At 35.8% G+C, this 22,238-nt stretch overlaps 1 protein-coding gene across 1 annotated transcript in view; it reads right to left on the bottom strand.

Moving 5' to 3' along the window:
* Nucleotides 1–805: 805 nt before the first annotated feature.
* The window catches only part of c3h1orf131 (chromosome 3 C1orf131 homolog), a 35,777-nt gene continuing 14,344 nt past the window's right edge, over nucleotides 806–22,238 (bottom strand). Inside the window, exons 2-7 of the mRNA XM_028797777.2 lie at nucleotides 21,403–21,704; nucleotides 19,554–19,607; nucleotides 13,158–13,253; nucleotides 11,399–11,485; nucleotides 6,896–6,960; nucleotides 806–1,654 (exon numbers count right to left, since the gene is read on the bottom strand). Of these exons, the coding sequence (XP_028653610.1) occupies nucleotides 1,531–1,654; nucleotides 6,896–6,960; nucleotides 11,399–11,485; nucleotides 13,158–13,253; nucleotides 19,554–19,607; nucleotides 21,403–21,704 (728 nt within the window). The 3' untranslated portion in view covers nucleotides 806–1,530. The remainder of the gene's footprint in view (nucleotides 1,655–6,895; nucleotides 6,961–11,398; nucleotides 11,486–13,157; nucleotides 13,254–19,553; nucleotides 19,608–21,402; nucleotides 21,705–22,238) is intronic.

Below are 22,238 nucleotides of genomic sequence, written 5' to 3'. Positions count from 1 at the left end.
GACTTCCACATTTCCCCCAAAACACTGAAAGATGCTGCATTGTCAACAGTGCTTAGGGGGAGCTTTAGGCAGCTCCTTCTTGCCCATCTACTTGATCACAATTATTTAGACTTTTTTCCACAAAGCTACTTGCACCACGGTGAACCTTCACAGGACCAAATTCGCCATGCATATCATAGCAGTTCAGTTATACAGTGCTGTATGCACCAGTTTCTGTATCTGTGTCAACATTTGATGACCAATTCACATTGTTCTCACTGTTACTTGATTTAAGTAATGATTCAGTTCCAACTCTTTCTAAAAAAACAAAAGCTAGAGAGCTTCTCATTTATATGCCATTGTATGTTTTTTTTTAAACTGCTCTGTCCCATTCATGAATATTGGCGAGTTACCATAGAGTGGCCAAATGAACAGTAAAATTCATGATTGTTTTTGCAGTATGATGTTATTTCATCTACAGGATGCCAGCAGAATACTGTCCAGAGAGATATTTGGACTTAACACTCAATATCTCATCAAAATTGGTTAGACTGAGTACTACTCAGGACTTACTGTTTTTATGTAGAATTCCAAGCTTGTGAGACACTTGGGGTTAACTCCAAGGAGGCTCATTCTTAGTTTTATCTATTTCTAATTTGTTTTGTTTTCTTCTTGCAACCTTTTCTTTAATATCTTATAAAGGATTTTGAATTGCATCCTTTGTAGGAAAACATGCTGTAGAAATTGATGTTACTAATAGATGTGACAGGAGAGAGCCCCACCTAACATCTCTCCAGATTCAGAATAATGCCAAAACTCTAGAAAATAGAAAAATACATCTTTATTACACCAGTACACCTGCGAGAATAAACCAATGCAAATTAAACTATATCAAACAAAACACATTCAAAACACTGCTATCCTTTTGGGCCTACCTCTAAAGGTTGCCACCCCATTCCACCATTTGACAGTGCAGAAAATTGGCCACCTTCTCACCTTCTATCTATCTGTACTCTTAGGCCTAATGAATGAGCCTTCAATTAAACTCCTCAGAGTCAAGAGCCACTTTAGGGAATGGCCCTTCAAACCCTAAAAGGATTTACATTCAGTCTCATCCCAGAACCTTTTTGGGGCTAGGTGTGGCAACAAAGACACCAGGTTAGACCTCCTTCAATCAACCCCTCAATATATATAGGGACCTCTAAGGTGTGCACAGCTCTTACAGTCAACATGAAATGTTAAAGGTGGAGCTGCTTTAGGCGTCAAGTCTGATACTGCTCAGACAGGCTTTGGCCTCTCGTGACCCTGAAATGCACTAAACAGTTTTAGAAAAATAGATGGATGAATATTATACTTGTTCAATTATTTAATGTTTCAGCCCACAGATGTTGCTAAAGGCACTTTTTGTTATTCCTGGCACTTGGTACATAAAAAAGAACTATTGTGGGTCTACATAAAAAAAAAAATTAAAAAAATTCACAGAATTTATCAGAAGGATGTAATAACCAAGTTTACAATCAGAACTAAATAAGGTGGTTCTTTAGTTTTTTTCTACTTTATTACTCTGGATGACTTTATTTTGTTTATTTCACTTGGACTTAAAATTAGGGTCCCATTCCTGAACGTTCCAACTTGTCCAGTGGGCAGTATGCCAGACGTTGTCTTTTTCTTTGATCTGTGAAAAGAACGGAAATAATGTAAGTATAAACCAAAAATATTGCAAAATAAATTTAAAATTGAAATTCTTGGCCAATGCATCTATCACTAATATTCTTGCAAATATTTGCATAGGACAGATACCATATCATGAAAATGATGTAATATAGTTCTTGCAATTTTGATATACGTTTACACAGGTTTTACAGGTGTCACTTTTGACCTTAGTTTCTACTTCTTCAGTCACACTTTTACAGTAAAATTTAGAGTCCTTAATATACTAATTCTGGTTGGTTGTACTGTTACACATCAACTTGCACAGTTCCAAAATTTACTGAAAGATCAGTATACTCAAATTAGTTAGAATGCCATCCTTCCCAAAGCCTTAGTATCTTACAAGTTTACCACTTTATTTCTACAGCAATTCAAAAGACATTCTGTGAAACTTAAAATGATTTCTGATTAAACACATTCCACTTGCCATCTGCTTTTAAGAATTTTTGCTATAATCTTTATGTATTTATAAATACAGGTTAGTGTCATTAGCATTTGAATAAAACATATGTCTCCTAAAGGTATATAGTGCTGTAAACGGTGTACTAGAAATTTTCACATGAGGAAGACCAGTTTCGAGACAAGGTTGTTATGCGCACTAATCATGGTGCTGGGGAGTGGCAATGTGCACATACAGTACAAGAAAGAATTTCACTGGCCTTGGTACAAGATAATGAACCTACACATTATTTTTCATAAATGTAATACACTATACAAAACAATATAATTTAATAATATAATTTATAATCTGCAATAATAACTTGTCTATTTATTCTGCTTTGAATAAACAGGTTTCCACAAACGTCCCAAAGAGGTGTGTCCTGTGATGAACTGGGGTCCTATCCAGAGTTATTTTTTATTTGCACCTAATGCTACTGAGATAAGATTGTCAGAGTTAATAAAAAATACATTTTGCTCCTAAAAAATTGGTGTTTTGGTTGTCGCTAAGGAGCCACGTGGGAATTTGTAAAACTTCTTCTCCCATTTCGAAGTATTTTTTGCTTTTTTTATTTACCCACACAGGAGTAAAAGCAGCCAAGTGTTTTGGGGAAGTGTTTGAAAAAGTTACTTGTTACTTTTACTTGTTGTTTGTATTCAGATAAGTGTTGGTGAGGCAGGGCAGTAAACAGCAGTAGCTGACACCGGCATCTCTGTAAGTAAAATACCGACACTGTAGTAAGCAATAGAAACAATGATTCCTTAGTGGAGGAAGAACTCCAATCATAGGGCATACGAGAATATGAGGGCAACCACTAAGAAGAATATTAGGGAGGCTAAACAATAGTTAGAGAGGAATATAGCAGATAAGGCAAAAGATGACCCAAAGAGATTCTTTCACTATTTCAGTAGTAAAAGAACGGTCAAGGAGGAGGTGCAGTACATCAGGAATAGTAAAGGAGAATTAAAAAATACAGACAATGAAATAGCAGATGCTCTAAACTTGCATTTTTACATGTGAGGATGTGGATAACTTCCCAGTGGTAACATGGACTACAAAGGAAGTGCTGAGTGATTTGGAAATTGTAGAAGGAGAAGTACTACTTAGATTAAATAGGCTGAAATCAAACAAATCACCAGGACCAGATAATATTCACCTTCAGTTTATTTGGAGGTTAGTGAGTACCTATACTATATAAATTCTTGACACAAATTTTTAGGAAGTCACTGTGCACTAGGGAAATTCTAAAGGACTGGAAAATGGCAAATATTATCCTGTTATATAAAAAGGGTAACTGGTCAGATCCAGGCAACTATAGACCAGTAACCTTAATGTGCATCACAGGTAATTAAAGGAAGGAGTTCTTAAGGATAAGATTGAGCAACACATGGTAAGAACAGGAGTTTTTGTGAACAGACAGCATGGGTTCAGAAGAGGGAGGTCATGCTGGAATTCTATGAGGAAGCAACAAAAGAATATGGTTCAATTAGAGTAAATGATATTATTTATCTGGACATTCAGAAAGCATTTGATAAGGTGCCACAAGACAGACTGGGCATCAAATTAAAAGATGTGGGAGTGCAGGGTGTTGTTTGTAGATGGGTGTAAAATTGTCTCAGACACTGGGAGCAGAGTGTTATGGTGCGAGGATCCCTATTAGAATTGGCTGATGTTAAGAGTTGTGTTCCACAATATTTTTTTATATATATATATATATATATATATATATATATATATATATATATATATATATATGGTTGAAATAGTTTACTGTCAAATAAATGCAAAGAGTACGCGACACGTGTTTCGCCCTCATTCTGGGCTCATCAGCCGTACACACTCCACTGCACTCCCTTTCGGGAATCGAACCTCGGACGTCAGCGCCAGAGGCGATGCCCCTAACGTTGCGCCACGGCGTGTGGTTCGTTTATTTGACAGCATGTAGATCAAGGTAATTACATTCACGGCATTCGAAGTCTGTGTCACAATCTGATTGTATGGGTGGTTACCTTCCAGGTAACGCTTGTGGTTGGCCAGCAATCTGCTAACATCCGCCACGGTGCCCTCAGTTTGTGAGGAGCAGATCATAGAATGGTTGAAATAGTTTACTGTAATGCAAAGACAGTAAACTATTTCAACCATTCTATGATCTGCTCCTCACAAACTGAGGGCACCGTGGCGGATGTTAGCAGATTGCTGGCCAACCACAAGCGTTACCTGGAAGGTAACCACCCATACAATCAGATTGTGACACAGACTTCGAATGCCGTGAATATATATATATATATATATATATATATATATATATATATATATATATACACACATACAGTATATATGATTTGGAGGAATATAAGTAACAAGCTGGTTAAGTCTGCAGATGATAGCAAGATAGGTGTACTGGCAGACAATCTAGAGTCTGCTGAATCATTACAGAGGGATGTGGACAGCATATAGGCTTGGGCAGATTTATAGCAGATGAAACTTAATGTCAGTAAATGTAAAGAATAACAAGTAGGAAGTAAAAATGTTAGGTTTGAATACATGATGGGGGGTCTAAAAATCAAAACTATACCTTATGAGAAGCATTTGGGAGTCGTACTGGACTTGACACTATCAACTTACAGTGTTCAGAAGCCATTAAGAAGGTAAACAGAATGTTAGATTATATAGCAAACTGTGTGGAGTACAAGTCCAAGGAGGTTCTGCTCAAACTTTATAATGCACTGGTGAGGCCTCTTCTGGAGTACTGTGTGCAGTTATGGTCTCCAGGCTACCTGGTGAGGCCTCTTCTGGAGTACTGTGTGCAGTTATGGTCTCCAGGCTACAAAATGGACACAGCAGTGCTGGAAAAAGTCTAGAGAAGAGTGACTAGGCTCATTCCAGGACTACAGGGGATAAATTATGAAGGAAGATTAAGAGGTGACATGACTGAAGTGTTTAAAATTATGAAGGGAATTACTATAGTGGATACTTTAAAATGAGTTGAACAAGCACACAGGGACATAGTTGGAAACTTGTTAAGGATAAATTTCACACAAACATTAGGAAGTTTTGCTTTACACAGAGAACCATAGACACATAGAATAAGCTATCATGTACTGATAAAAAAAACCCCCACTGAATTATGCATGCAAAAAAATCCTAATAACTTTGCACTAGTAAGACAGTGGGACAGGTGAGAGGATATATGGCTTTCACAGCCAGGTAAGGAATTAATTTTGTTTTCTAAAGTTAGCAACCATAAGAATGTTTGAAACTAGACAGATTAATAAGTAGTGCACACTCAACAGTTTCACAGTTGCCCTCATTTAGACAAATGGAAGTACTTTTCCACAAACAGAATTAGTGGTCGTTTCATGCTGTAGTGCTTATATAATAGAAACAGCGCTTTATGCACCATTCAACTATAATACACTGAACTATTAGAACTTAATATTGGCTTTGATATTATTTACCTTCTTATCTATACTCTTGTTTATTTCTTAAAAAGCATTCTTATAATTCAAGAACACTATGTAAAAATAATTGAACAAATAAGGCACGTGATCACTTTAAATTAAGAAGCCAAATTAACTTTATTACCCAAATAAAATTACACCATTACTATTGCTTAAAGAAGAACTATGCTCTTAAATGGCTGCCAGCAGAAAGGGTGACAATTGAAAGAAAAAAAAAAACTATTAAAGATATATACGGTGTTATTTTACATATGTATAACTGTTAACATGTGCGATTAATGTATTAAGAAGTTCTGTGATTAAATTTTTTTAATGCAAGATTTGCCTATGCTTCACATGTTGTTCACATGTTCTTGTGTTCCAGTTTATATACATTAAATATTTCTCAGTATTTTCTATTTGCCCCTTTGGCACATTTGCAACCTTATTTAAACAAAATGGCCAACTTATTTTTTGTTTTTCACATTTGACCTATTTTTTCTTGTATTAGGGTACAACTCGGCATCCAACAGGGATTTAACAAGCGATACAGGGAGTAGATGAATATAAGGTGTGGTATAAGTCATGCAGGGTGCAACACAGTATTCACAATGCACTTCACACGAAGAGTAGTTTTGGTTTTACTGCTGTCCTGATGCTGCCATACTCTGGGTTGTATTTCTTTGAGGATAATGCTAGCTTCTGACTGCATTTATAGTTACATATTTTCAACACTGCCCGATAGTCAGGATAAACAGCTGAAACTGTTGAATATTAAAGCAAGCAAGGTAAGAAAAACTACACTGAAGACGTATTACTACGAAGGACATTTGCTGTATAAAATTCTAATACATACAATACAAGACAAATCAATTCATATTATTATTGAAGGACAAAGCCATTGCAAAACAGATTTTAGTTTAAAAAAAGTTGAACATGTCTCTCAATCCTCAATCAGTTACTGATGGTTGTTGCCTTTGGTTGCACAAAATATTATATTTGAAGGTACAAAATCTAGGTAGCGCACAAACAGTATGTATGCTAATGATGTGCTTGATAGCTTTCACCATTCACCACAATGACTTTTACTTATGGCTATGAGCAAAAAGCAAATATTTCATTTTAACCCAACCACACAGGAGTTAATGCAGCTGTATTATAAATGTGTGACTCAAACACTGTGAGGCTAAATTTAAATTGGCTTCTACTGACAGTCATGCAACCGTATACTGTAGTGTTAGCATTGTAACATTTACAAAAAAAGCAAATTCAAACTTGTAAACTGTATAACAAATATTGACAATGCAAATTTTATAACATAACACACCTGTCCTGTCCGCTTCTCCTCTTTTTCTTCTTCTTCAATGGTTCATCTTTGGCTTCTTCTTTATCCTAAAGACAAATTCAATAAAACAGTCAACAATGTACATGTTTGTGAACAGACTGGTCCTCAGTTAGGAGCATCCCAGTACTGATGAGTCAGACAGAAAGTCCACATGATCCTGAACTGGATAAGTAGGCTGGAAAATGGATGGACACATTTAATAATGATTGCAATGATCTAAGCTACTATAGGATTAATGCATGAATAAAGTAAACAAATTAATGACTGTTATACAGTGGTAATTAGTAAAAGGGTTTAAATGTTTATGTACAGTAATCCCTCCTCCATCGCGGGGGTTGCGTTCCAGAGCCACCCGCGAAATAAGAAAATCCGTGAAGTAGAAACCATATGTTTATATGGTTATTTTTATATTGTCATGCTTGGGTCACAGATTTGCGCAGAAACACAGGAGGTTGTAGAGAAACAGGAACGTTATTCAAACACTGTAAACAAACATTTGTCTCTTTTTCAAAAGTTTAAACTGTGCTCCATGACAAGACAGAGATGACAGTTCAGTCTCACAATTAAAAGAATGCAAACATATCTTCCTCTTCAAAGGAGCAAACAAATCAATAGGGCTGTTTGGCTTGTAAGTATGCGAAGCACCGCGGCACAAAGCTGTTGAAGGCGGCAGCTCACACCCCCTCCGTCAGGAGCAGAGAGAGAGAGAGAGAGAGAGAGAGAGAGAGAGAGAGAGAGAGAGAGAGAGAGAGAGAGAGAGAGAGAGAGAGAGACAGATAAAAAAAATCAATACGTGCCCTTCGTGCTTTTAAGTATGCGAAGCACCGTGCAGCATGTCACTTCACGAAGCAGCTGCACAGAAGGTAGCCAACGTGAAGATAATCTTTCAGCATTTTTAGACGAGCCCCCCTGCTCAATCCCCCTACGTCAGGATCAGAAAAAGTCAGCGCAAGAGAGAGAGAGAGAGAGAAAAGTAAGCTGGGTAGCTTCTCAGCCATCTGCCAATAGCGTCCCTTGTATGAAATCAACTGGGCAAACCAACTGAGGAAGCATGTACCAGAAATTAAAAGACCCACTGTCCGCAGAAATCCGCGAACCAGCAAAAAATCCGCGATATATATTTAAATATGCTTACATATAAAATCCGCGATAGAGTGAAGCCGTGAAAGGCGAAGCGCGATATAGCGAGGGATCACTGTAGTTGATAAAATATTTTATGTTAAGTTAAAATTAATGAATTACAGTTACATGCAAGGTATGAGCTGGGTCACAAAACTGGAGGAAAAAAAATAATGACATTTTTATTACTTTTTTGAAATATGAGATGTGTGGCATGGAATTTATAATTTTAGAAAAAAGAATTCAATGATAAACTGCGTATACATTAAAAAAATAATAAAATAAGTCCTACGGCAACTTTCTTTATAATAATCACAAATTTCACTGCTTTTAGTAGACCAGTTTAATTTTATTAAATGGGACAACACCATTCCTCAAAATAGAATAAATCAAACTCAACAAATGAAACAAAGATACAGGATAAGATTTCTGCATAGTTAGTAATTAGTCTACTCAACCATCTCTCTAAATTATTTTGCAGTGTTCTTCCTTTGGAATTTCATATAATTTTTCCTCAGTCACTTGTTTGAATGTACTGCATATCAAATGTCCACAACGTAATTAATCTTACAATATAAGTCTATGTCACATGGCATTGTTCATGTTAAATGCTACCCAAAACTTACTTTTTTTTTCTAAAAAAGCTTCGCTATTTAATTAAACTGACATTAATATTGTATTCGCAAGTACCTGAGACTTTGAGATGAAAAGGCAAAAGTGCAGGATGTCACTTTATTTCAGGGTATTTTTTGTACATGCTTTAATGTTTTTGAATAATGCCACATGTTGTGTTATGTCCTCCTGTAAGTGTTAGGAAAATTTCTTTGTGATTGCTGAAAATTTCTTCTTGCACTTGTTTCTCACATATAAAGAACTATGAGTGGGTAGCATGAGATTTACACTTTGGTCTTCCATTCACTTTTTACTTTTGGAATTAGGAGGTGTAAACCAGAAGACTAGAGAACTGTTCATGAGCTATGGCATAGAAACTGGAATTACAAAATTAGTAAACTGATATATCAAGAAAAAGAAAGACATTGTTGGTGTATTTAGCATTAAGCGAAGACCAAGACAGCAAAAAAACTTCAGCTGATAACTGAGAAATTATCAGGGCAGGGAGGAAAAAAAGAGAAAAAAACTCTTGCTGAAATCAGCAACACCTTCTAAAATGCAGGAGATAAATTCTGCTAACCACAGACCCATAAAGGTCATGCTGCAATTTAAGTAATCACTGGAACAGTAGAATAACTTTAGAAGTGTACAGAAACATGAATATCTTAACAAAATCACACAGCAAGACAAACTGTGATTAAAACCAAGGAGTTCATTAAGCAGGAAAAAGTGGAAAACTTCAGCCTGGCCAGACTTTCGGATTTAAATCTATCTGAGCAGAAATTGTAGTTTCTGAAAAGGAGACTTGTGTGAGAAAGGCACTGAAATTTCTCTAAAAATTTATGGCAAAAGATTTGTACTTTTTTTTGTGAGATAATAAGATGCAGGACTACCTAAAATTACACAAATAAATAAAACTACTGCCACTAGAATGTTCTACCTGCCGGTATTAGAGAAGCTTTAGAACTTGTATTCACTCTTGTCAGTGATCGCTAAGAAGGCTTTAAATATTACTTTACAGTAATTGTTTCCATCTTTGCAATGGGTTTCTTCTGAATTTTTCACACTGTCTTCTTTGTTATGTGTAGTGATCACTACCGCTTTGACCATGTTATTACTTGTGATACTAAAACGAGAACATAACATGTGAATTTCCCCTTGGGGATTAATAAAGTATCTGCCTATAATAAAGTATCTATCTATCTATCTATCTAGACTAGTCTTTGTAAACTAAAATGAAGTTTTTTTTTTTCCCCGGAAAGAAACCTGTTTTACGACGTCCTTAAGTTTAATATATACAGTATATATATAGTCATATTTTATACTTAACATAAATAGATGCATTAGCAACCTAAGTTAAGTCTTGTGATAGCCTAAGATCTTGTCTAATGTTTACTTTTGCCTTGCACCCGAGGTTACTTGCTCTGAAAACGGAAATTAGTATAAATAAATTCTGCAAACAACTACAATCGATATTTTACTATACACAATGGGCCATAATATAAAAACCACCTGCCTAATATTGTGTAGGTCAATGTCAAGGCATGGGCTACACAAGAGATCTGAAGGTGTCCTGTGGGATTTGGCACCAAGACATTACCAGCAGATACTTTGAGTCCTGTAGGTTGCAAGATGGGCCTCCATGGATTGGAAATGTTTATCTAGCACATCCCACAGATGCTCAATTGACTGAGATCTGTGGAATTTGGAGGCCAAAACCTTGAACATATTTTCAAGTTCCTCAAACCATTTCTGAACAATTTTTGCAGTATGGCAGGGTGACTTATTCTGCTGAAAGAGGCCACTGAAATTAAGTAAAACCGCTGCCATGAAGGGGTATACATGATCTGCAACAATCTTTAGGTAGGTGATATGGGTCTAAGTAACATCCACATGAATGTCAGGACACAAGGTTTCCCAGCATGACACTGCATTCTTTTATTGCTCCATTGTCCAGTTCTGATGTTCACAATGTAGGCGCTTTAGGTGGTGCAGAGGTCGGGACACACACAAAAAGCTGTGATACACTTTGTGTTCTGACACATTTCTCTCATGGAAAGCATTACGTTTTTCATGAGTTTATGCTACAGCAGACTAGCCTTTACTGCCCATGCATATCAATGAGCCTTGGGCATCCATTAATAAAGTATCTATCTATCTATCTATCTATCTATCTATCTATCTATCTATCTATCTATCTATCTATCTATCTATCTATCTATCTATCTATCTACCCTGTCACCGTTCACTGGTTTTCCTTCCTTGGAACACTTTTTGAAGATACTAAACATGCATACCAGGAAAAAGTTTTGGAGATGCTCTGACCCAGTTTTTTAGCCATCATAATTTGGCTCTCGTCAAAGTCGCTCAGATCCTTATGCTTGGCCATTTTTCCTGCTTCTATGACATCACCTTCAAGAACTGACTGACACCTTGTTGCCTAATATATTTCATCCATTGACAGGTGCCAACATAATGAAATAATCATTGTTATTCACTTCTCCTGTCAGTGATTTTAATGTTGTGGCTGGTCAGTGGACACTTCAATGTTTTACATGTGGGTTTGTGTTATATCCATCCATCCATCCATTTTAGTTATGATATCATTGAGCAATTAATTTTAAGTTTTTGAATGCATGTTATGCATTTTCAATTATGTATATCAGTAATTGTGTATAATGCTCCAGCTTTTTTATGGAATAAGAAGAATAAAAGAACTGAAAGTATTTTCACTCTATGCCAAAACATATTTACCATCATCATCTCTTCTCTTTCCTTTTTTTTTCTCTCCATAATAGTTTCCTGGTAAATCTTGTAATTAATGTACTCCCGCTTCAGTGGCTAGAATAACAAAGGGAAAAAATTAATTACAAATAGTATTATAGTATGGAATTCATGCTGCAGATTGACTTTCTATATTCTTAGGGGTCATGGGGTCATTATTGTGACATATATAGAGTACAGTGTAATTCTTATTCACATGTGCTAATCAACATGCAACATATCACCATGATCAGTGAATATTATTTCTTTACTTCTGTTTTCTTTATCTGAAATAATTATATTACTTTACTTCAAAATTAGTATTATAATTAGAGAAATTATAAAAATATATTCTTTGTTAACTTTAGCTCTGAAGAATAATACTACTCCCAGATAACTTTCTATGCTGTGAAAAGTCTGAAACTGAAGCCTTACAGCAAATCAAAATTAGAATAATCATAACCCAAACAATATCTATTTATCTTGTTTTAACAGTAGTGGTTTTAGCTAGAAAGACAAAAGTGTTCAATTATGCATTTTAGCTGTTAATACTCTGAATTTATTTTATTTAGCAGAATAAATTACATTCTCCAACTCACTCTCAGGATCATTGGGGTACAAAGCAAGAATTAAACCTATACCATTCCATGTCAGTGCCTATTTATGCATACACCCACACAAGGTCAATTAGAATTGTCAGTTAACCCAATACCCACCTTTGACATGGGGAGTAAATGCAGAATAATCAGGTACAAACTTTTTAAACAGTTTGTCTAAATTTTAGAATTTCTTCACCTTGTTTCTTAAATAATATAATTTATTGTAATATATTCTTATTTATTATGGCACTAGAGAGTGGCAACATGTTACATGTTGGTTGGATAAGTAAGAATTTCACTGTACTCCATACACATACATAACAACATACTACTACTATCAAAAATTTATGTGGCTGACAAAGCTCCACATTTTTCAGCCCATTTAATGTTTTTTCTGAATTTTATAAACACTTTTATATGGGAGACAAATAGTCTGATGTTTAAACACCTTAAACTAAATGGTAAAGTCACCAGAAGGCACAATGAAAGTGAACTCATGTAAGTACTTTTAGGTTATTTCTATTAACAGCTCAGTTACTCTGACAATAGGTGATGGAAAATAATCAACTGTATTTATGAATCCAAGAATAACTGAAACAGACTAGAAATTTAAAGGACAATAAACCAATAACATAAAACAAAGACGCAAAATATCTTAATTTGCTCATTCCCTATTCAAGAATATAAAAGATTTAAAAATTCCCCAATTCTTTCTGACAGTAGTGACACAATTAATCCATACATGTTCTGTCTAAAAACCAGCAAACCGATATTGTAACTGCTTATAGATTTGTTAGAAGAAAGGCCAAGATTTTTAAAATGTTGGCTTGCTGCTTAGGACCTCACATTATCTGTAAATAATGCCCAAACTATCGTCTAGCAGTAGAATTCTGAATGAAGTTAAAGAAAGATGCAGTTGAAGCAATCAGGTGCAGTGATATTGTTAAGATACACAGCTAAAATATTTGTCAAAAGAAACAGTTACATTCAAAGGACATACAAAACAAATTGTTTACTACTCCATGGATGGTTCTACTCATGACAAAATCTCATCATTAAGACTTTTATTTACAATACATTTACAGTGAATAAATGAATTCCCTACTAGTACTGAATCAATTATACAATTTAAAAATACATCAAATTCATACCTTTGCACCTAGCATGATAGCCCGTTCTTGTTCAAGCATTCTCTGCTGGTCCTTTTTGTATCCTGTGATGCCAAACCTGTGAACCTCTAATCTGGCCTGAAAAAAAAAACCCTGTGTATTTTTGATACATTCAAAACTAACAACACACGGTTTACATAATTTGAGAAGAGAACCCCTTTCATTTCAACTAATTCAAATACTTAGGAAGCAGTTAGGTAGGCTCATCCACTTACCGGTACTTTAGAAAATATGGTACATAATTCATTTCAAACTTCTCCCCTGTGCAAAACACATAAAGGCAACTTTCTGACAGGTGTGCCTCCTGTCAATTATCACTTGTTCATCAAACTGCATCTTTCAATTGAGGATTACTGCAACTGCTGTAAAACACACTCAATCCAAATTAACCTACTAGATCTTTATAAGACTGGAACTTTATATCGCTGAAATAAGACATACAGATGCCTATGGTACCTCTGTCATGTTAAGAATTGTTGGCAGCAGTAACATTATAATAAATACTGTAACAAACTGCCAAAAATTAACAAAAATGAAGGAGGTAGCAAAAACACTTCAAAAAGAAGAACAATTGGCAAACACTATGAAAATGCATTTTAATTTTGAAAAACACAAAGTGCTTCAGGCCAGTGAATCAACATTAACCACAATTATGATGGGACATACAAGAAGCAACTTCTGAAAAGAATTTAGGAGTTTATGTTGATGCATCAATCAAAGGATATTATGCTTGTACTCTATATTGTGCTAGTGAGATAACATCTTGTGACCAGAACTGCACACAGCATACAACAGTAAAGAAAGACATAACAGTAAATCCCTGTACTAAAGATCACATCTTACTCTGACACTATAAAGCTAATAAACTTCCCTAGACCTAAACAAAAATGGTTATACGAAGGCCTACTTCAATAGTCTTAACAGCCTTGATATGGTTGGTCCAGGACAGTTCTTTCAATCATAGTAAATCAGGCACTCCAGGATGCCAGTGGAAAGTAATGGATGTGCATTTAAAATGTCATTAAGCTAATGCAGAAAATTTGACAACTTTTTAAAGTATCGGGATGAGAAACTGGTACAACTTAGGTATTAGCAAACCAAATAACCTTAATGAACAACTGAATATTCTACTCTCATTAGTCAAATTTCTTATTTTCTTCTGTGTAAGCTATGGCTATAATTTGAAAACTCTTTCACCTCTAAACTATGAATGGTTTTCAAGCAGTTATCTACAATTTAGGGATGAAAGTGATATGTCTAATAATTTATAGTAAGACTCCATAAAACCAGTATGAAAAAGAAATGAAAACATCAAAATTTTAAAATATCATGAAGCTTAAGAAAACCACAACAGACAACAGGAGTCATTACAGCTGCTTATACTCTGCCATCACAACATAAGCCATCTGTTGGCAATATGTAAGTAAAATTTAACTGCCCAACAGACCCCAAGCCTTTTGTAAAATATGGCATATAAATAGTGCTGGGCGGTATACGGGTTCATACCAAAAAATGTTTTTTATTTTTGTTATGATATGGATTTTTCTTATACCGCAACACTGGTTTAAAGTTCGAAACGTGGCGCAGCAGGAAACTGTTTAAGGAGGGACCTTTTTCACTGCTGCACCGCTAAAGACGTATTAAAAGGAGTACATACGTTAGTGGAAGTATTGAAAGGAGAAAATGGACAGAGAACATTCTGAAACTGAAGCTGTAGCAGACAATAAAGTTGAACATGATGACACAGAAAAACTTTTGCCTAAAAAAGGAGCCGTGTCTGTTGTCTGGAAATACTTTGGATTTAAAAGGTCGGATGTGGACCATTATGTTCAAATGTGTGAATACTGTTTCTATACTACTGGATAATACTGCAAGCCAAGTTGTACTTGTTTTATTTTTTTTCCAATACTGTGTAATAGTGTGACGACATGTTGACTTTATTCTGAACATTTCCACTTTAATCTCGACGCTTATAACGAGAATAAAATTGAAATGTTGACTTTATTCTCGCCGTTTGTAAGAGCCAATCTTAGAAAGTTAAAGTTTTGAGTTAAACTCATATTAATGTTTGCTTTATTTGAATAGAATACAATTTCTTCCATAGTCATAGACAATGGTATAGTCCTTTCCCCCTATAAGTTAGTAAGAGATAGAATCTTCTTGCTATAACTGAGAAACAGTGTGTTAATAAGTTCTTTTTGTGTTTAGAACAGGTCCCAGTAAACAGGGACTTTAAAGACCCATTTTCTACTCAGAGATGGGATAACCATACAGTTTTCTGACCACTTTGTAATGGTTCAGAAACATTTTGAAATGGTTCAGAAATTATAAGTGATTAGTAATGATTTAAGAAGTAACAAGATTAAGCTTAGAACTGAATTTTTTCTTATTATACATTTTCCCTTTTTTTGCTATTTTAATTTTCTTTTTTGTGTGAACTGTTTTACTTTGAGGCGGCACGGTGGCGCAGTGGGTAGTGCTGCTGCCTCGCAGTTGGGAGACCTGGGTTCACTTCCCGGGTCCTCCCTGCGTGGAGTTGCATGTTCTCCCTGTGTCTGCGTGGGTTTCCTCCGGGTGCTCCGGTTTCCTCCCACAGTCCAAAGACATGCAGGTTAGGTGGATTGGTGATTCTGAATTGGCCCTAGTGTGTGCTTGGTGTGTGGGTGTGTTTGTGTGTGTCCTGCGGTGGGTTGGCATCCTGCCCGATATTGCTTCCTGCCTTGTGCCCTGTGTTGGCTGGGATTGGCTCCAGCAGACCCCCGTGACCCTGTGTTCGGATTCAGCGGGTTGGAAACTGGATGGATGGATGGATGGATGGATGTTTTAATTTGAAGCTTAACTAAACACTTAAAAACGAAGATATTTTGTCTGTGGAATCATTTCTGCGCGTCAGGCCTTTGCTGAATCCCATTTTTTGAGTTAGAGCTGCTGAACTTTAGAAACTTTGGGAAAACGTAGCTACACCGTTTATGTCGAGATTAAAGTCGACATGTTGACTTTATTATCCTAATTTGTCATTAAAGTAGAACATTGTAAACTAAACTTCATCTTAAAATGAATATTTAATTTACTAGATTTTCTCAAACCCCGTCATAAGTTCTGTAGCACATTAAATGCTTTGTATTAAGTGTTCACAGAGCTATGTTAATCGCTACGTGCTTCTTAAACTGACTTCCTCTTGCACTAAGAGGAGGCGCAGGCAGCACAAAGAATACATTTCATGATATTCCTGCTCTCTGAACATTTAGAATGCTAAGATAAATAAATACTTGATATTTTCATGATGAAATGCATTAAAGCAGGGGTAGGCAATGTCGGTCCTGGAGTGCCACAGTATGTGCAGGTTTTTGTTCCAACCCAGTTCCTTAACGAGAACTCAATTATTGCTGATGAAGCACATATTGCTTAAGTGACATTTTAATGCTTCATTTTAGTGGTCTCGCTTGTTAAGGTTCTCCAACCTTAATTGCTTATTTCAATCTTAAACTGCTGCATTCAGTGTTTTAATTGCTCCTTATTAGCAATAAGATGTAAAAGACAAAGCAGCCAGCAGTTCTCCAGCTAGCTTTTTTCCAATTACATCTGTGTGTGTTCATCATGCACGGTTTGATTTAATAAAACACTTAATAGAAAAATGTGACAGACTGAAAATGATCTGTTTTAGGCTTCAAATCATTTGGATGATATCCTTGGAAAGGAAAAAAATCTACGATATAAAAGCCTTACATTGCACAGACTAACAAGCCATAAAATTAAATAAGGTCTGAGATTGGCAATGATTGGTTTCTAATTAAGCAATTGGGTTGGAATGAAAACCTGTAGCCACTGCGGCTCACCAGGACCGACATTGCCTACCCCTGTTTTACATCTTATTGCTAATAAGGAGCAATTAAAACACTGAATGCAGCAGTTTAAGATTGAAATAAGCAATTAAGGTTGGAGAACCTTAACAAGCGAGACCACTAAAATGAAGCATTAAAATGTCACTTAAGCAATATGTGCTTCATCAGCAATAATTGAGTTCTCGTTAAGGAACTGGGTTGGAACAAAAACCTGCACATACTGTGGCACTCCAGGACCGACATTGCCTACCCCTGCATTAAAGCATGTATTAATCATGTGGGGGCACGGTGGCGTGGAGGTTGCACTGCTGCCTCGCAGCAAAAGGGTTCCGGGTGTTCCCTACCTTGAATTTGCATGTTTTTCTGGTTGGTTTACTTGGCGTGCTTCAGTTTTCTTTCAAAGTCATGTAGGATGTGGGGTTTTGTTACATTATATTGACCCTGCTAGTGTATGTATTGCTCGCATTCACCCTGCGATGTGCTGGCGCCACATTCAGAATTTGCTCTTGCCTTGCACACAATGCTTGCTGGGATGGGCGGAATCCTGAATGGTTGGCATAATTAAACATGTATAACGAAGATTTTTTTTTAAAGTTCTGAACACTCCGTGGTCTAACTCTATAACTAGTTTTAATTTCACAAAGACGTTTATCGTGTGGTGATTGGTTAGGTGGATAAAGAAAAAGGAATGATAGGAACTGGGGGTTTGTTACGTCAGACAGAGACAGCGCGCATGCAATAAAGAAAGTCTGCTCAGAAGAGCATCCATTGAATTCTGTGTTCGTGTTACTGACCACCAGATCATGAACCTAACATATACACAATATTTAAGTTAAACCTGTTCTATACCCATTCATACATCCAGTTTTTTTGGAGCCTCGTCACACCTGCCATAAAGTTCCCTACACTGAATGTACACCTGGGGACCCCTTACTGCGAGGGAGCAGCACTACCACCACGCCACTGTGCATGTTTAATACCTGCTTTAATGCATTTCATCATGAAAATGATATCAAGTATTTATCTTTGCATTCTAAACTTTCAGAAAGCAGGAATATCATGAATTGAATGTATTCTATGCGGCGATCGCTGCCTGCGCCTCCTCTTAGTGCTAAGGAAGTCAGTTTAAGAAGCGCGTAGTGATTAACAACTGGGTCGAGAAACACTTAACACAAAGCATTTAATGGGCTACAATAGTTATGACGGGGTTTGAGAAAATCTAGTAAATTAAATATTGATTTTAGGATGAAGTTTAGTTTATGACATTCTACTTTAATGACAAAATAAACTACGAGAATAAAGTGGAAATGTCGAGAATAAAGTAAACATGTCGACTTAATTCTCGACATATAGTTTTTTTCTTCTTCACTGTGTCTGTATTTTTTTTTTTTTTCTTCACCATGGCCCTAATACGTTTCCGTAGGACTATACCACAAATAGCATTATAAATGCAAGTTGCAGTTTTATTTTTTATGTATATAGTTTAGCTTGAAGCACGGTCCATATTAATGCAAATTGCTTTAATGATGGTTCAGTTGGTAAAGATGTCATCACCAAGTTGCACTTGTTTTTTTTTTTTTTTTTATTTTAATTTTACTTGGTGAATACTGTGTAATGCACCTGGGCTTGAAGTAATAGTATTATTACTGGAAGTTGCACTATTATTTATTTTATTGTTATTATTTATTAGTTTAAATATTACGCAGTTTAATGATGGTAAAATTGTTTAAAAAGTCACTTTAACGTGTCAGTGGACAGAGATTGTTAACATTAACAGAAAGTGTAGTTGGTTTACAAAAAATATCTACTATTTATTGCTTTTCTAAGACATGTTCAGTGCAATACAACTTTTGACAAGCACCTCTGGATATTTTACTAAGTCTAAATGCCTCTTTGGATGGTTGAAAATATGTTGTCAATATTTTAGTTTAAGTTGTTTGCAAACTTTGTTTAATAAAGAGGTTCTATATTTTGACTGCATCTGTCATGCAATGTGATTCCTTCTCTTCATTAATGCCACCCCCTTGAAAACTATCACTTTATGGGGCCATGCAAACCTGTATTAACTTGTGTGCACATTAAAATATTTTTTTGTACAATGTACAATTCTCATGACAGTGGAATAGGTTATTCTTAGCCAGCCTACTACAGTAATTGCAGTGGAAAATGTGGTTAACATCCACTCATGCATGGGAAAAAAATACCGTTGAATACCGTGAAACCAGTATAATTTTGAAAAATACTGCGATATAGAATTTTGATCATACCGCCCAGCACTACATATAAATTTTGTTGACATGAGTAGGAAATTACAGTAATATGAACAATTAGCAGGTAGAGTTTCTGAAATTTAAACTGGAGCTAAAAATGTGGAAGAAATCTTGGCAGAGATCAGTACAAATAAAACCAGCAAGTAGCTATATTATAATGCATTTTTATAATACACATTACTGAAAGCTTAAACAATTAAAAAAAATCCAAACATATGCTTTAAACTGCCTTTAGCTGACAGGTAACTGAAGTAGTTGTACTCTACCTTCTCCAAGCTGAGAGTACTGGTTTCTGGCTTTGTCTTGATATTTGCAACTTTCTAAAAGACATAAAAAATTAAAATTCAAGTATTACATTAATACTTTTATGTTTCAATTTATATTTCTGTAAAATACAGGTCGGTTCCTGCAGCATATCTGACTACAAAAAATGATGACATTGCACAAGACAAAATGGTTTTAAGAACTGTGGTCTAAGCTTTTAAATCGGGAGTCCACTGGTTATCTGAACCATCTTAATCTAATTCAAGGGCTTTGAGGGGAGCCACAGCAATAAGCAGTCAACCCTGGGGAGGTCTCCAGTATAACATTCATACATTCACACATAATGGTCCAATGTGGAATTGCCACAGCCACACACACTCACACACACACATACAGACAGGTAGATGAAATGAATCACTGACCTCACCTTACCACTTCATTTCACACCATCCGAGTGAAAGGAGTCTGTTGTAAAATTTGATACAGCACAGTATGACCTCAATAATAAATGGTGATTACAATAAGCATAATATCTCAACCTTTTTATCTAGGCTTGCTAAAGCCAATTGTCAGTAAACAGACCTAGACATTAATCCAAGAAACTCCTATAAAAATGAAGAAAAACAACATGTATCATCAAAGTAACTTAAATGGAAAATAGGACCTGTAGTGAGTTAGCTGCCAAACTAATATGAAAACTGACATACAGTAATTGAGGTGCTTGATTTGCATGAAAAATTAAAGTTTCACCTCAATTTGGTTTTTGGGCTCCTCAAAAATTATATTAAAATATGAAGTACAAACTTACCCTTGAACTAGACAGGGAGTTGTATAAGCTTTATCCTTTTAATTCACATTGACTGTGGTGGAAAAAGGAGGCACACCCTAGAGAAACATGGACTGTGATATAAGGGGAAATAAATGCATTTTCCCTGCGTGCAAAATAGAGAATTCAAATGTTGCATAATTTTCTGTTCTTTTTTGGCAGTTTTACAAAATCATTTATTTTTGTGATTTTGCTTCCCTGACACTATGTACGAAGTACCTACAAACACAACCCAGTGGTCAGAAATGAGCTATGCAAAGAAACAGAAGAAACCAATTACCATCCAGTTATTTATACTTGATGTGTTGGAGGGAACCTGAACTGAAAAAGCTTCACACATACAGTACCTCCTTATTTGTAAATAAGCTCTTTGTACAATGACATTTTAAAACATATGGTTGACCTCCAGGTTTCACAGACACAAAGTTAAGAACACCTGGCCATTTTCAAACCTACATAATGCAGTCTATCAGCAGTGCTGGTACAATCCAAGATTCATATGAAGATGGTATGACATTCCATCATGCAGACTCCACACAGATAAACTCTCAAGCTGAGAGGCAGCAGTGCTACCCACTCTTCCACTTTGTCATAAACACACTTACATTGCCTGCTGCACATATCTGTACTGTACCTTGCCCACATTTGTACTAATTGAGGATCTCAAAGTGCTTCAGCTTACCCCAGCAGCAGTAAGCAAAAGGCAAGAAATAACCCCAGAGAGGGCATCAGTCCACTACAGGACTCACTAATCCACAAACGTCACCGTGCACTCACAAAACGGCCAACCTGGAATTGCCAACTTTACATTTCAGGAAGTTAAATCTGAATAGACACAGGAGAATCCACAAAACTCCACAAAGAACATGTGCTAAAATTTTATTTAGGCAACTAATCGGCAGAAAATTTGACCAGTTTAACCACTGTCTGAGGTTCTGTTGCTTTTATGTTGACTTTTTTATATTTATAAATGTGTAGGGTAAAATAATTCAAATTTTGTTTTTCTATTTTAAGATTTCTATTACCTTATCAAGGGTACTGGGGTCTTTGACAGTAATGGTCCTCTTCTTGGAAGGGTCCTGAAAGGTGATTACCTGCACCTCACTTTGCCGTTTCTCAGGAAGGGCTTTGGCCGTCTGAAATGTTTTCTCTGCAGTTGAGTTGAAACATTTTGAGTTCTCGATGCATGACTCTTTGATTTCTGTTACATGATCTGTCTTGCTGTTACCACCACTGGCCACTTGAGTGTCCTGAAGCTCATTGCTCTGATGCTGGCTTCTTTTCTTCTTGACGGATTTCCATTTCTTTTTTCTTTCAGAGCTGTCACCTGTTAAGATAAATAAAAACATTTAACTAAAAACAGCATTTTTACAAAGTACAGTATACAAGATCCTTAAATGATAATTCATTTTTTCTACATTCATTTTAAATTAAAATTATTTAAATTTTGAAAGCATGGATTTATTTTTTAGTTTCTTCTTTGGACAAAAAAGGGACATAACAAACAAGTTTGTTATCTAACATTTTCTAAACTTTTTTACATTGTGGTTCCTTTCTTTAGAGCCTAGTAGAAAAAAACATATATAACTTACAAGTATATTACTACTATGTGATGGTGGAAGTTAGATTTGTGTATAGTGAGCATATGATGTAGGCTTGCCACATAGTTAGATATGAGGTCTCTAATATGCACTTTTACTGCATATATATATATATATATTTTCATGGTATTCGTAGTCTGTGTCACAATCTGATTATATGGGTGGTTACCTACCAGGTAACGCTTGTGGTTGGCCAGCAATCTGCTAACATCCACCACGGTGACCTCAGTTTGTGAGGAGCAGATCATAGAATGGTTGAA

Source organism: Erpetoichthys calabaricus, chromosome 3 (assembly GCF_900747795.2).
Source record: "Erpetoichthys calabaricus chromosome 3, fErpCal1.3, whole genome shotgun sequence".
NCBI lineage: Eukaryota > Metazoa > Chordata > Cladistia > Polypteriformes > Polypteridae > Erpetoichthys > Erpetoichthys calabaricus.
The sequence above is the reverse complement of the archived record's forward strand: the minus strand, read 5'-3'. Positions and strand labels throughout refer to the sequence as shown.